At 33.3% G+C, this 15087-nt stretch overlaps 1 protein-coding gene across 1 annotated transcript in view; it reads right to left on the bottom strand.

The window, feature by feature from the left end:
* Positions 1-681: 681 nt before the first annotated feature.
* LOC149227095 (protein trichome birefringence-like 9) overlaps positions 682-15087 on the bottom strand; it is a 120754-nt gene continuing 106348 nt past the window's right edge. Inside the window, exons 3-6 of the mRNA XM_089380402.1 lie at positions 3324-3406; positions 2562-2951; positions 2313-2471; positions 682-1296 (exon numbers count right to left, since the gene is read on the bottom strand). Of these exons, the coding sequence (XP_089236528.1) occupies positions 939-1296; positions 2313-2471; positions 2562-2951; positions 3324-3406 (990 nt within the window). The 3' untranslated portion in view covers positions 682-938. The remainder of the gene's footprint in view (positions 1297-2312; positions 2472-2561; positions 2952-3323; positions 3407-15087) is intronic.

Genomic DNA, 15087 nt, shown 5'->3' on the forward strand with positions numbered 1-15087 from the left:
TTGCATATCCATTTTAAGTATATTGAATGGCACATTTCAATTGCTCAGATTCAGTTAACCCTTAACATACCCTCAGGTCCATCTCTGCACTTCAGTATCTGGTGTCCAACACTAAGAGTATTATCAATTATATGGAAATTCATTTCTCAGTGTTAATTGATTGATCAAATATAATTGCTTGGAGGTCCTTACATTGAACTGGGAGTTATATATAGATAGCAACCTAACAAGTTTATGTAATATGCACAGCTCAAGTGTTTACACATCCTAATTTTGTTATACAAATTTGGATACTTGGATATGTTTCTAGTTTGGAATTCAAGCTTTTTTCAGAAACAAGAATGGAAACAAGAATTGTAACTTGATCAATACCAACTTACCATTCAATTAAGAGCAGTGGACAACAGACTTCAACAGACTTCATCTGAAGGCATGATGCAAGAACATATTGTTAAACAACCCGCTGTGTCCAGATTCCAGCTATTATAAAAATAGAATGCATATCATACAAAAACAGCTAATTTATTTATGAGATACAAGAGGTTCCAACAGGAAAAAGCCATGAGTGGCAACAAAAGAAAAAGGTTCCTACTTCATAAGCACATGCTCTCGAGCTATGATACATACAACGCATGATTTATGAGAATGCGACCCAACTTTAAGCATAGATTGCAGTATGGGCCATGATGTTCTACTGACAGAAAGGTCATGGTTTCCCATTCTACCATTCCGGCAACTTATTAATTTCTCCAAAAAAATACCATCTCAGCCCTGGTTCAGGGGGTATATGCTAAGAACATATAATAAACTCTTCTTTTCAGCAGGTCTTCCTGCTGTTTATGTATCAACCAATTCAACAATCCACCTCCCATTTTGCAGGAAATGGCACCGAGAAAACAAATTTTACAACATCCAGAGAAGTAGATTACTTGTTGATGCTACCCCTTGCTGACCCCTGTGCTTCTATCTGTTGCATACCCATTTGCAAGTAGGTAGGCGTAAAGAAGATGATTCCAGGTGTCTGGCACCCCAGGTAGACACCAATGGCTGCAATCTTGCCTGTACATCGGAGCTGTTCCTTGTCCTTCCCCTAAATAATACAATGAGGGATGACCATCCTTCCTGAATTCTGTTAAGTATGTTATGTTCAATAACTGAGCATTCTTCTTGCCACTGAGTTGTTTGATTGCTTCAGACATGATTTGATTACTTACTAGCTCCCTTTGAAACCAAGTAGAATTTACCTCTGCCCGAGTTTCCTTATGACACTGCCCTCCAGTATTCCATGACCCTCCTCTGCATTTAAAGATGTCAAACAAGACACTTGATGTCAGAGATTCAGCTTTGCAATACAAGTAGCCTTGAAAGTCATCAAATCCTACCATTTAAGAGGAAAGCATGGTGTAGTGTTTGTGCCCTGAGTTTCAGCAGCTCAAAATCAAAATCAAAATATTAGATAGAAGAATGGTTTTAATTTCCTTTTTCATTTCCATTACATACATTCTCCATCTTCTGAACTGAAAGCATTTGCAAGCAAATTTTATGAATAAATCATTTCTCTAAGTTTAGACCAGTGAAGCCAAAACTACCTGAAGTGAACAGGAGAATAACTGTGCAAGAACACATGGGTTTTCTCAGATTTGGCATGTTGGAGGACCCATTGAACCCATGTCTTCATTGCTCTCCTAAGTGTAGTTTCGACATCCATCTTCATGTCCACAGTATTTCCCTCCTGGAAATAACAACCCCTGCAAAAAACTTCTATCAAAATATTCCAATCCCCTCAAACTAACATAGTTTCTTCTCTCAAAAACTAAAGACCAAAAAACCATGCATACCCTCTTATTGTCTTCTCATAGTTCCACCAGTGTCCTGTGTTGAAGATGAGCACATCTCCATTAGACCAAAGATGTGAAGTATAATCCATGGCATTGACTTTAAGCGTGGTTCGAACCTCAGGAGGAGCTCCCCTAGGCGGGCGGCCCTGGAAAACCAAAAACGGTGACATGTAATATTCTACTATACAATTATAATCTTCAAATTTGAAGGACAGAAATCCCTTGTGCTTTGTGATGGGATTTCCGTGGACTTCGTAAATCTGGGACTTGTTCGGGATTGCTCCGGATAGCATGCAAATCGGAGACTCCCACTGGTTCCTTCCAATGGAATCCCCTACAAACACCACACGATTGTTCCGAATCCTTTTTCATGTCCATTACATACATTCTCCATCTCCTGAACTGAAAGCATTTGCCAGCAAATTTTATGAATAAATCATTTCTCTAAGTTTAGACCAGTGAAGCCAAAACTACTTGAAGTGAACAGGAGAATAACTGTGCAAGAACACATGGGTTTTCTCAGATTTGGCATGCTGGAGGACCCATTGAACCCATGTCTTCATTGCTCTCCTAAGTCCAATTTCGACATCCATCTTCATGTCCACAGTATTGCCCTCCTGGAAATAACAACCCCTGCAAAAAACTTCTATCAAAATATTCCAATCCCCTCAAACTGACATAGTTTCTTCTCTCAAAAACTAAAGACCAAAAAACCATGCATACCCTCTTATTGTCTTCTCATAGTTCCACCAGTGTCCTGTGTTGAAGATGAGCACATCTACATTAGACCAAAGATGTGAAGTATAATCCATGGCATTGACTTTAAGCGTGGTTCGAACCTCAGGAGGAGCTCCCCTAGGCGGGCGGCCCTGGAAAACCAAAAACGGTGACATGTAATATTCTACTGTACAATTATAATCTTCAAATTTGAAGGACAGAAATCCCTTGTGCTTTGTGATGGGATTTCCGTGGACTTCGTAAATCCGGGACTTGTTCGGGATTGCTCTGGATAGCATGCAAATCAGAGACTCCCACTGGTTCCTTCCAATGGAATCCCCTAAAAACACCACACGACTATTCCGAATCCTCTCCAGAAAAGTGTTTGCATTGAACCTGAAGTTCAATTCAAACAAGATATTAAATCTATCTGATGAATGTTGAGAAGAATATGAGCTCAGAAATACACGCACAGATAAACCATAGATTTCAAACTTTTAAAGACACAGAATTTAGCATCAAAGGTCTGAGGGACCGAAAAGAACAGAGCTCATGGCGAGGCCACGTAAAATATTTTCACAGGACCAAGAAGGAGAAAGGATGAAGCATGCCCTCCTAGTTTTCGGCCTCGATCTGATCTGTAACGACACTTGCCCTTATTTTGCGATGGCTAGGTCATGCAGCATGAACTCCCGTAATACGCAGGTAATGAGGTGTCGTAAAAAGTCAGTTCCTGAACAAATACGCAAACAATTGCTCACTCTATACCCGCTAAGTGGTTTCCGTGAACAAATATGAAAAACATTGCCCACTCCGCCAGGTGTCAGCATGAGAATAAGCCTGAACAAATACTAAGAAAATTGTCCAGTCCGCCAGGTGTCAGCATGAGAATTAAAAGGACGACGAAAGTCCCTTTCAAAGGAAGGCCTATTGGCCTAATTAGTTTTATTTCGATTAGTTTTTGAACACTATAAAAATAAAAATATTAGAAATGGAAAATACAATTTTCTATAGAAAAATTATTCTTTTAGATTTAATTGGAAATTAAGTTTCAAGTGTTATCATAAGATTATATTTTTCAATATAGTTTTGCATGTTTAAATTTTAATATTTTTTTAAGCTAAAAATATTAGAGATGGAAAATACAATTTTAAAAAGTTATTCTTTTAGATTTAATTGGAAGTTAAGTTTCAAGTCTTATCATCGTATTATTTTTTTTCATTTTTAAATTTTAATATCTTTCAAATTTTTATGTAGACCTTCAGTTTGAAAGTGTTAATTCATAGTTGATAACTATGAATGCTAGGTATGCTAGGTTGTAAAATACTCATTCCATTGGTATTCCGCTACTTGTCACTATTTGTTGGTCACTATTTGTTTGTGACACTACTATTAATATAATAATAATAGTCATTCTCATTCTATTACTATTCTATTAATTATTTTTTCTCATCTAGTTACTTCTTATTATTTATTATTTATTGGTAAGATTATTATTAATATAATAATAATTTTTATATACATAGAAGGTAGATGAAGAGGTGATGCAATGAATTTGAGCGTCTATTATTTAGAATTAAATGGAAGAGGAAATGCAATGAATTCGAATTTCTAGCATTTAGTTTTATAGGTGCAATGTCCTGAATTATGGGGAGAGACTAACATGATTGGTAAGCTCTATCAAAATACTTGATGCAAGTTGCTTTAGATCTATGCATACGCAATTACAGAGTTAAGAATAAGATGAAACAAATTGTAGATTGCCAATTTTTTTTATCCTAGTATGCTACTATCTCCTATAAAACTATACAAAAAAACGCATTCTTATCTTTACTCTATATTAACATTACCAATCATCTTTATTGTGTCATTCCTCGAAAAACGTGTTAAAATTTGATCCTTTGTTTTGAACTAGTTAGCAATATTGAATTCAAAAAGGAAAATATGTAAATGTAAATGTCTTAAACACAAGTTGACTTGAAACATATTCCTTACAAATATCCTTATCTTACTTGTGTTAGGTACAACTAATATTGTCATGTTTCCTATTAAGTACATAGTCATGCCCACTTTGATAACTATACAAATTCATAGAAACTTCATTAAACACTTGGCATCGCTTCCATGTTTTACAAAAAAATGCTTTATGAAAAGGAAAACTTATACATTGTGGTGGTTACTCTCCAGGAAACGATAATCATGTTCTCACCACCCTTTCATCCTTCAATGTTCATCTGCACCTACAATTGGAAATGTAACGTATGTTGTCTCTTTGAGTCTATTATTGTAAATATACATGCATTGAAAATACTTTTGAAACTAGTGATGTAGTTGCATTACCTAATGATGGGGTTATTGTGGTTGAAAGATGTTCCTTTTATAGCATTTACAAGAGATCAATAAAGAAGTAATCTATGAATGGATATAATCCTAGTCAAAATCTCTATGCATATCATATCCACTACCATGGAAGAAAAAAATTATCATACAAATATTTCCCAAACAACCTTATTGATATTGGAACTAACAGAAATTGGATACAACTAAAAAATATCATATTTCCAACTTCCTTATGAGCTTGCTAGGCGATGGGTGTCAAGAAAGCTCTTGCTTTTCGAAATTCTTCCATATTCAATTTGTATTAGCCACCTGATTTCATTTTGAAATAACAAGTGTTTTAATTATCCAGTTTTTGCAACTTCCATTTCTCAATTAAATCCCTAAGGTTTGAATGAGGTGCACCTACAGAAGTTCCTCCTTCTAGCTTGCTAGGTTGTGGGTAGGGATTTCCCTCTTGTGGCGGGTGGTAGTAAATATTTTTCTTTTGAAACTCCTTCCATGTGCAGCTTAGATTATCTACCTAATTTCATTTTTACAAAATAGGTGTTTTAATTATTCATTTTATGCAGCCTCCACTACTATATAAAAGCCCCAAGATCTGAGACCCAACCGTGCTATTCAATAAGAAGTGGAATCGTAAGGGGTATAGTAATACAAAATTAAGGAAGGAGTGTAAAATAATCATGCTAGAGTAAGGAGAGTGGTCCACCCTATCTAATAGATAATACATTCCAACTCATTTAAGAGTGATCCACCTAGAGGTATCTGATTAGTACAAATGAACCAATCAAAGGATGTGATCTTAGAAGAAAAATCTCTAGTGTAACATAATATAAGAAGGTTTTAAGATCGTTTTTTTTTTGCTACTACCTTGACTCTCACGAGCAATTTCAAACAAGGAAACCATAGAGCCAATAATGTAACATAATATAAAAAATAAGTATTATGATAGCTTTTATTTAGCTTCTACCATGATTCTTGCTGGAAAGTTCACATGGGGAGATCATAGAGGAATATAGGAGGCATGTGACCACTCCCATAAACTAGAGAAGGGACAAATGTATTTCTGACAAGAGTATAGAAATGAAAAACCTCCCCCTACAACCATTTACAATGTTCAATAAAAGAGGCACTTGTAATCCATGTAGCTGGGGTCACATATCTACTAGGTTATATGTTTGGGTCTCAACCATAACTTGTAGGTGGGGGCTCACATCTATGTATAAGTCTTAATTGCAGTTAAAAAGTAATGAATCAATTAAAAATAAATTTTGGTTAAATATATTTACTCATATACTCACCAAGTTCCTATCATGATATACGCCACAACATGCATAATTCCTATAAAAAAAATGGATCTTACTCATCATAGGTATATTATTTTCAACATCGAAATAACAGTAGTAGTGAACCTGTGATTGTCATAAGGAACATTAACGAGAGTGACAACAATGTAAATGGAAGTGATACTAACCTAAATTAGTGTCAAAAATAAAGTTACATGCCTCATTGTAAGGTTATCACCTTCCTATAAGTGTAACAACATATATATGGTGCGAGGCTATGCTTGTCTCTATGTACTAAGGTGAGTAGGCTATAGACTAGTATGCAAGAGCCAAGACCTAGTATTTAGAAAACCTCAATTATTGTACTTCATAAGTTTTTTTGATTTGTTTAGAATTATATACCTAATTTCTTTTACATAAGATGGATATTATGAAAATTCTATAAATTCATGGTTATAAACTTGTAAATATGGCTATTCTTAAAATTATAATATTTCATGATCATAACTTTATAAGCATTTCTATTCTAAATGATAGGTTAACATCACATTTTGATTAAGCAGGGTTTGTTGTTTTTTATATAGGGTCTCTTCAATAATGGAATACAAATTCAATAGTTCCAATATCATTGTCTCTTTAAAGAAATTCATTATGATGCTTAGTAGCACAACATCCATATCTCCAAGTGACATCAATTATGAAGGAATTCGATGCATTTTTCACTAGAATCAACCTATTGGTAAAGTTGTTTCCATTTTTTATTTTCCCAATTTCAATTATTTGAGTGTTTGAATCAAATTACAAAAAGAAAATTGTATTTTCATTTTTTCCAGTATCCACTTAATTTTTACTGATAACCCATTTCACTTTTCTCAATACCAATTTTTGTTGTGTCAGTGGTAGCAAAAATGAAAATAAAAAACCAATTTAATGACCTGTTGGATTTAATAACATATAAGAAACACATGCAAATATGAACGAAGAAATATGAACGAAAAACATAGAGAGCAAGAAACCCCTGTAGGGGAAATATATTAAATTAAACTAGTCCCCTATGTTACATTTTAAGTAAAAATGATTTGATACATAGTTATAATTGACCATAACCTTTAATCAACGATAGTTATTCTGTTCCAACGAAATGTGTAATGTTTCATCCCTATCTTCCTTCATTTCTTGTATCATAAGTAGGATTTACTCCAACATACTAATATTTAGTGAGTACTTGTGATATAAATATACATTCTTCAACTATCTTTGAAATAGTCCCTTCTTCATCTTCATTTTCTATGCCCATTTTTCTTTGCCTTTATGTTCCTACGAAAACATAAAGAATTTCGCTCCTCCATATAATGTGATTAATCGTCATCTTTGGTTATCTTTGGATGACCTATAGGTGTTACACCTATGGTATTTTGCAGTGGCTTACCCGTAACCATTACAATCCTAAATACCTTAAGTGTTTTATTCTTACCACAAGCAACACATCATATCTTATCAAGTGATTTTTATGGTTTCTTCTAAACCCAAACAATGCATTACATTAAGTGATTTTTGTATTTTTTGGTTACCATAAACATCAATGGTTTCAAACATGAACCATCCTTTTATGAATAGGTTTTTACAAATTGGTTTTTTGAGTACCAAGAACTTCTCAACATAGGATAATTTGGGTGTATACATGTATGGTCAAGATTATCATATCATTCATTCTATTACATAAAATTACTAATTCCTATTCAGGCCAATTTATCCCTTATAAAAATAACTAAATAAAGATGATTCCATTTCCATATTAAAATATTATGTAAGGACGATCAATAAACTTCTTGGGGATTCAATTTTATGGATTCATTGCATCCACATCTACATGGTACTATTATTCTTACCTTGCTTCTCTTCTTTCTTCTTTCATTGCATGTTTACCATTTTTCATTCTTCTTTGTGTCTGCACATTCATTTTCCAATGATTCTACGTCATTCTCCCTATCATCATCTTCTTTAAATTTTAAATTCACTTTATTACTACATCATTCTCTCTCTTTGTTTATACCTAATTTTCTTTCTTTGTTGTTGCATCAGTTTCTCTTGCATTATATTCTCTCATCATTCTCTTTGTTGCTACATAGTTATCATTGTATAAAATTATTTTTTTTCATCTTATTCTTTAATTGAATCATCTTTTTTATCCTTTATTCTTCCTACAAAGAACTAATTTTTGATGTCCATATAAAAATAAATCCATATATCGAAATACATGAGTGTCATCCACTATATTTTCTAGTTCTTTATGAGTTCTTTTTAGCTATATGATTCATCAACATCACATATATCTTCCTTGTATCTTGGTCCTCACCTTATAAAACTATCCCAACCTTCTTATATTGATATATCTCACTTTACCCACTTAATCAAAGACTCAAATTTCCTAATTTTGTTTCAAGCTAGCATATGAGTATAGTTGACGCCTCAGTACTTACCCTAGTGGTTAGCTACACAACATGATGTCACAACCTCTATATTCATCACGATACATGCTACATGACTACTACATGTGGGGCTACATGACTACATGTGGGGCCTAAATTAATAGGGCTTACAAAACACCAAGGGGAAAATTGGCCTATTCCTAGACTTTTACAAGACCAAAACTTTCGAGGGTGATAAGTACAAATTGTCATGCACTATCAATAAAAAATATTCACAACACCATGAAAAATACTTTGAAAACTTTTAAAAAATTTCATTTCGAATATGAAACTTAATTTTTTCACTTAATGATTACTTTAAAAATTTAATTAACCGCTTAAATGTAGAGGTTACTCACTTAACTTGGACTTAATTTCCAACTCTCTTCAAACTCTTTGATTTTAATATTTTAACTCAATTTACAAGGACAATGTTACTTTTTCTAAACTCTTTGCATTAATTGTTTTTTAAATAGAAAATATCTTAAGGACTTCACCATATAACTATATGATTCTCATTTTCAAAAAACAAAAGTAATGCTTCCTACTAGTAGATAAAACCCATAATTTTAGGAGGTATTGTGCTTCTCACTATTCACACTTCCATTACCATTAACCACATATAAATTGTTATTGATCGATGCACAACCTAAAATGACCTTTCTCTTACAATTTATGCTAGGATGGTTGGAATGTACTTTAAATAATTGATCCCATAACCTCTATGTGCTTCATAGAATTGCATCTATCTTCTTCAATGATTGGCCAAGATCCCTCTCTCACTAATTTCTTCTACTTTATTTAACTAATTTCCAAAGTTGGACTAGTTTCCCTTTGGCAACAATTATTTTCCTTCAAGCGTTTTTTGAAAAAGGTCTTTTATCACTTAAAGTAACTGCCCACATTCCAGTATATTCAATGCTCAAGAAATTCATAAAGTGGTGTAGTTCTCTAATGCCCTTACTCAAAAACTTTGCAAACATGGTATTTTTAAATTCAACAAAGTAAGGGTGGCCTCGTATTAAAAAACACATTTAATTGCATGTCTCCTTCTTATATCTCAATGTGGATTGAACATTATTATCACATATTTCAATGTGGATTGAACATTCTTATCACATGCACTGGGATTTGATACCAATGATTGGATTTAATATCTTATAATAAACATATGCAAATACATGCAAATATATATGAAGCAATATTAAGAAAAAACACGGGGAAGAAACCTAAAAGGGAAAATCAATTAAAATAAACTAATCCCCTATTTTATATTTTGAGTCCAAATGGTCCTATACATAATTATAGGTGACCATAATAATTATCTTAAGACAGTTATTTTGTTCCAACAATTATTTTGTTCCAACAAAATGCATAATAGTTCATGCCTGACTTCATTTCTCGTTTATAAGTATGAATTATTCCAATATATCCCAAACAATATATTGGAGACATGGGATATGAAGTTAGTGGACCCTTGCAGTTGACATGAATACCTGTATCTAGACGGATCTATTACAATAATGTCAATTATCTTACAACTTATTTTCTCACATTATGTATGGATAATTTCAGTTAGAAGTTGAGAATTTTTCCACGCTTTTGGAATTTTAGTGGAGGAGATGAATTTTTTGAAAAAATAAAAATTGGTAAATTATTCTTCGTTTGCATGTTTCCAAGGTTTCATAGTTACATTAATGGGGAAACAGGGGATTAATATGAAGCATCATCTCAGGCTATGCTAGAATGTCTCACATATTTTTGCTAGGAACAAACCCTATCATTGTGAAAGGAGTTGAGCTCTAATGAGCATGTTCTTCTTATTAAAGAGTTAAGATTTTTAATTTTTATATAATTATTGATTATATTTGCATCATATACTATTGATGAAAATTCGGTTGTCTTTATTTTTAATTTATTTTATTTTCTTACTGTTTTAGAGACTCAAACTTTTATTATCATGCAATTCAAACTTAGTTTCAAACATAGAATTATACTTTCAATGAAGTGTAGATAAATTTGATGATCATTGTGTTTATTTAGAAATTTTATATGCAAGATCTTGACTTAATTATAATAGCTAACAATTAATGTATTCATTTTTTTTCTGTATTCATTTATTTTTTTGTTTCACAACTTATATGTTTTATGCCATTTATAGGTTTTGGCATTTTCTTTTAAATTTATTTTTTCCTTTTTGAACATACTTCATTTGTCCATATATATTGTTCGAAATGTGATACTCTGGTATTTTTGAGGCATTGTAAATAATTAAAAATATTATTAATATAAAAGACATTCAAATCTATTAGAAGATGAAACCAAAAAACAGCCATCTATTGTGTCAAATATGGTCATAATCTTAATAAAGCTATAGAATTATAGAGTTATTTCTAACATTAATATCAAATCCTATTAAATCTATGATTCTCTTCTTTTCAATGGCATGTTAGACCTTGTAACAAACCTATAATGACCTGTGATGGCTAAAATTCATATTCGAGCATTCATGTTATTTGTCATTCAAGAATTACTCCTTATCTTGATTCTAATTCAAGTTCACTCTTGTCAACATAAATTTAATTTGGGTTTCCTTAGCCCTTATCCGTGTAGAAAACCATTGCATTAATACTCATTTGTTGAAGTTCTTATCATTCAACTCCATTATCTTTGTGTTCTAGTATGAGCATGATTTTTCTATGTGCCTGTTGGTGTTGCAACTATAGTCACGCCTTACAATTTCCCATGATTCTAGAAGAACCCTACAATTTTCCATGGCCATAAATTAGTGTGCTCTCTTTTTTTCTATTAAAGTTACAAGTTATGGATAATATATCCAAGACTGGTGTAGTTTTATTTTTATTTACAAATCTGATGATGAATGATTCAAATATTTATTTTAATTGAAAGCTATAGCATTGATGATGTAAGAGCATCTCAATTTCCAAGTCATTCTTGAAAATAAGAAAAGGTGGTTTTGAAATTTGAGAATGAACTCTAATTCCTTGATGTAAATAATTGTATTTTTCAAGTTCTACATAGGATGACTCATAATTTAGAATGTTTGAATAAGATGAGAATTAGTTTATTTGAATGTAATTGAATATGATCTTATAGGAAGAATTCGAATAAGACTCTTATTAAGAAATTGTAGGATCTTAAGAGTGATATTAGGAGGTTGATTAGGAACCAAAATAGGATCTGAAACCAATTCATACCTATCTTTGTTTGTTTATATTCAATGTAATCCTAAGGGAAGTGAATGGTCAAATAAATGAAAATAAGACCATAGAGAGGATAGAGAGAATGAGAAGTTCCATGTAAAAGAACATGTAAATATTTTAATTGAATGAAGTGGAATTTCATGTTAATTGTATTTTATGCATGTTAATGGAATAATTTTAGTTTGTGTAAAATCTATAATTAACAAAATATCAAGGTTTGTGTAAAATATGGGATTATTATGAATTTCAATTTTGTATGCTTGAATAAATTGATGATAGACAAGGGATATATATCATGCATGGAGATTAGATCCTATTTTAAGGATTGGAGATGAGTTGGAAATGAATTTGTATAGGTAGGTGTTCGTAGACAAGATAGGCATAAGAAATCCTTGTTTAGAGATAGTGAAGTTGATTTAAATTTAGAAGGTCAAATTTGGGTTTCAATATAAATCCAATCTTGTGCGGAGTGAGAAGGAAATAGCTTCATATGTGTATTTTCCAAAATAGTTGCATCTATGTTTAGCTGGAATATTATATTTTGTTGAAGGCTCCATAGAGAAAACCTCTCTTGCTAAATGTGAGATCCCACAGAGTGGATTTCTGTATCAAAAGAGAGCGAATGGATAGAAGAGGGTTCTCTATGCAATAAAAAGTTGTAAAAGTGACAAAAGAGGATTTTTGTGAGTCCTGTGGTGTCTGAATTTATATGGTCAAGATATTATAGTAAAGGAGATGGAGGCAGTCTCATTTAAAATAATCTTGTTGTAGGAAGGTGGGATGGAAGAGATTGAGATTGATAGCATGAGGAAGTTACTAAGAGTGAGATGAATACAAGTCACAAAAGGAAAAAAAAATTGAACTTGGAATCACGAAAAAACGCATGGTTCCTTTATACCAAGAGTGATTTGGGAATTTTCATTTAGAGGTAAGCATGGTTTCCATTATAAAGGAAATTTCCTTTTTTAGTATTAATTTGTAATTGTGTTGTAAAGGGAATTCTATCTCTTAGTGAATTGATATATTCTTCAAGACCAAGATGTGGTGAACTGGCATCATTGTCCAATAAGAAATAATGACAAAATCATGGAAATTATGGAATACAACCTAGAAATGTTAATTAATAGAGACTAGAAATTCATGTCTTTTGTTGAATTGGAATCTCGACCAAGATTTTATCATGTAACACACTCATCCCACATCTACCCAAGAAACTAGCCAATCAGGGTAAATCTGTGACGACAGAATACTATAATGGGATTCAACCTCCTAGGTGACCTTAAGGAAGTGTATTCGATGGAAACACATCACACAAACCTTCCATGTCAGCAAAAGAGCTCCCAATAGCCAACCCAAAAAACTCCCAGGAGCTCCCTTGATATAGACAAGTATGCATCCAAAAGGCTCCAGATGCTCCCATAGCATGGGTATGCATGCATTTGGGGACTTTTCTCCCCAAACATCTGCTTGTGACTATATGATTTGTGCCACTTTTTCAGGCCCAAATCCCATGTCACTGACCAAAACTCAATGACACTTTTGGAAATGAACGTACACAACATAACAATGATGCATTTGCAAAAAAAAAATGACAAGGTCTATACTAGACCTCTACTATCCATAACAGGCATTTCAGCAAACATGTCAAAAATATGTAATGTACATGTCTAAACAATAGAGATGAGCATAGGGGTCTCATACTTGTCTGAGAATCAATAAGGAGCATTGTTCCCTTATATCATTAGTTACACTATCATCTACTAGTTCATAGATATATTGTTCATTCATTTACAAATCAAAACATGAGGGCAGCCATACATCACCACTATTATAATCATACTTATAACCAACATAATAACAACAGAAATACCAAGGATACATCAACCATAAAATACATATATAAACCAGTACATTTACATATAATATGTCAAGAGAATAATTTATTATTAATGAATGCAAAAGCTAACATGGGATGGGACTACCACGTTCCACTCGGCTATAGAATGGCTGAGCCAATTCTCTCTTTAGCCATTCACCCCCATGCCATATTCCAAGCGTGAATGTGGGACTCAAACCAAAAGAACCAACCAGGGAATCTCGATGCTACAACGCCTCACTCTCATCCATAGAAACCAGGATTTACTGTAATCCATCCCGAATCACTAGGAAAAACAATAAACATGTGATAATGGGATTCACCACGATCTCCATCGGATCACTACACCAAAACAAGCAGGGATGCCAGTGGATTTATCCACCTACACCGTGAGAAATTTTCCTGTCTCCTAGTCTCTCAGGCTTTACTGCAATCCCCACCAAATCACTAGGCCCCGCACCAAGACCCACTCTCTAGGATTTACCACATATTCCGTTTGAGGATTACTAGGCTTTATGGAGAGCACCCACCTCTAGGCTTTACCATATATCTTGCAATTCACCGGTTTAGGATTGCCAGGCCTGTCGTGGAAACAAAAAATTTTACTTTACCGCAACCCACAATCTAGTTTAGGGGTTACTAGGCCATGTGTTCTATTATTAAAATATCCACCTCACTCAGCTTCGAATCCATCTGGCAATCCAGCTCAACCGAAACATGAGAACCCCATCACACCATGGCTATTCATAAATTTCAAGGCTAGGTTCGAAATACTATCACACCTGGAAAAACCCATGTCATAATAATAAAGAACAACATGCAATACCATGCATGCCAAATCTAGAAAGGAAAACACACATGCAAATCGATACCTGTAAAGAATCTTGTTGTTGCTACTTCATCCTACTCTTCCTTGTTTGCTCTTTCCTTCGTCTTGCCTTCTTTGCATTTCTTGATCCAATGCCAAAGTGCTCCAAGAAAACTCTAAGTGTCCAAGAGTTAGAGAGAGAGAGAATAATGAGAGAGCTCCAAAGTTGAACTGACAAAAGGTTACAAACTGATCCTCATAAACCTTTTCTATCAATTAGGCTTCTATTTTCTTCATTTTCCATTATTTTCCTTCATTTTCCTCCTCACATAAAACCTCTGCCCTTTTACCTTCCTTTTCTCCTAATGTTCATTATTTTGATAAATAAATGTGCAAAAAATGCATTTTTTCCTTTCCAAAGCCTTAGTCATTGCCTTTGCCAATTTCCTTAGCCATAATAAGCCAATGAACACCCACACTAGGATGTGTTTACTAACATTTAGCTTGGAATAAGTGTCCCATCAACCGCG

This window comes from Pinus tabuliformis, chromosome J, assembly GCF_031772625.1.
Source record: "Pinus tabuliformis cultivar Carrire ecotype Pingquan chromosome J, CPIR1, whole genome shotgun sequence".
NCBI lineage: Eukaryota > Viridiplantae > Streptophyta > Pinopsida > Pinales > Pinaceae > Pinus > Pinus tabuliformis.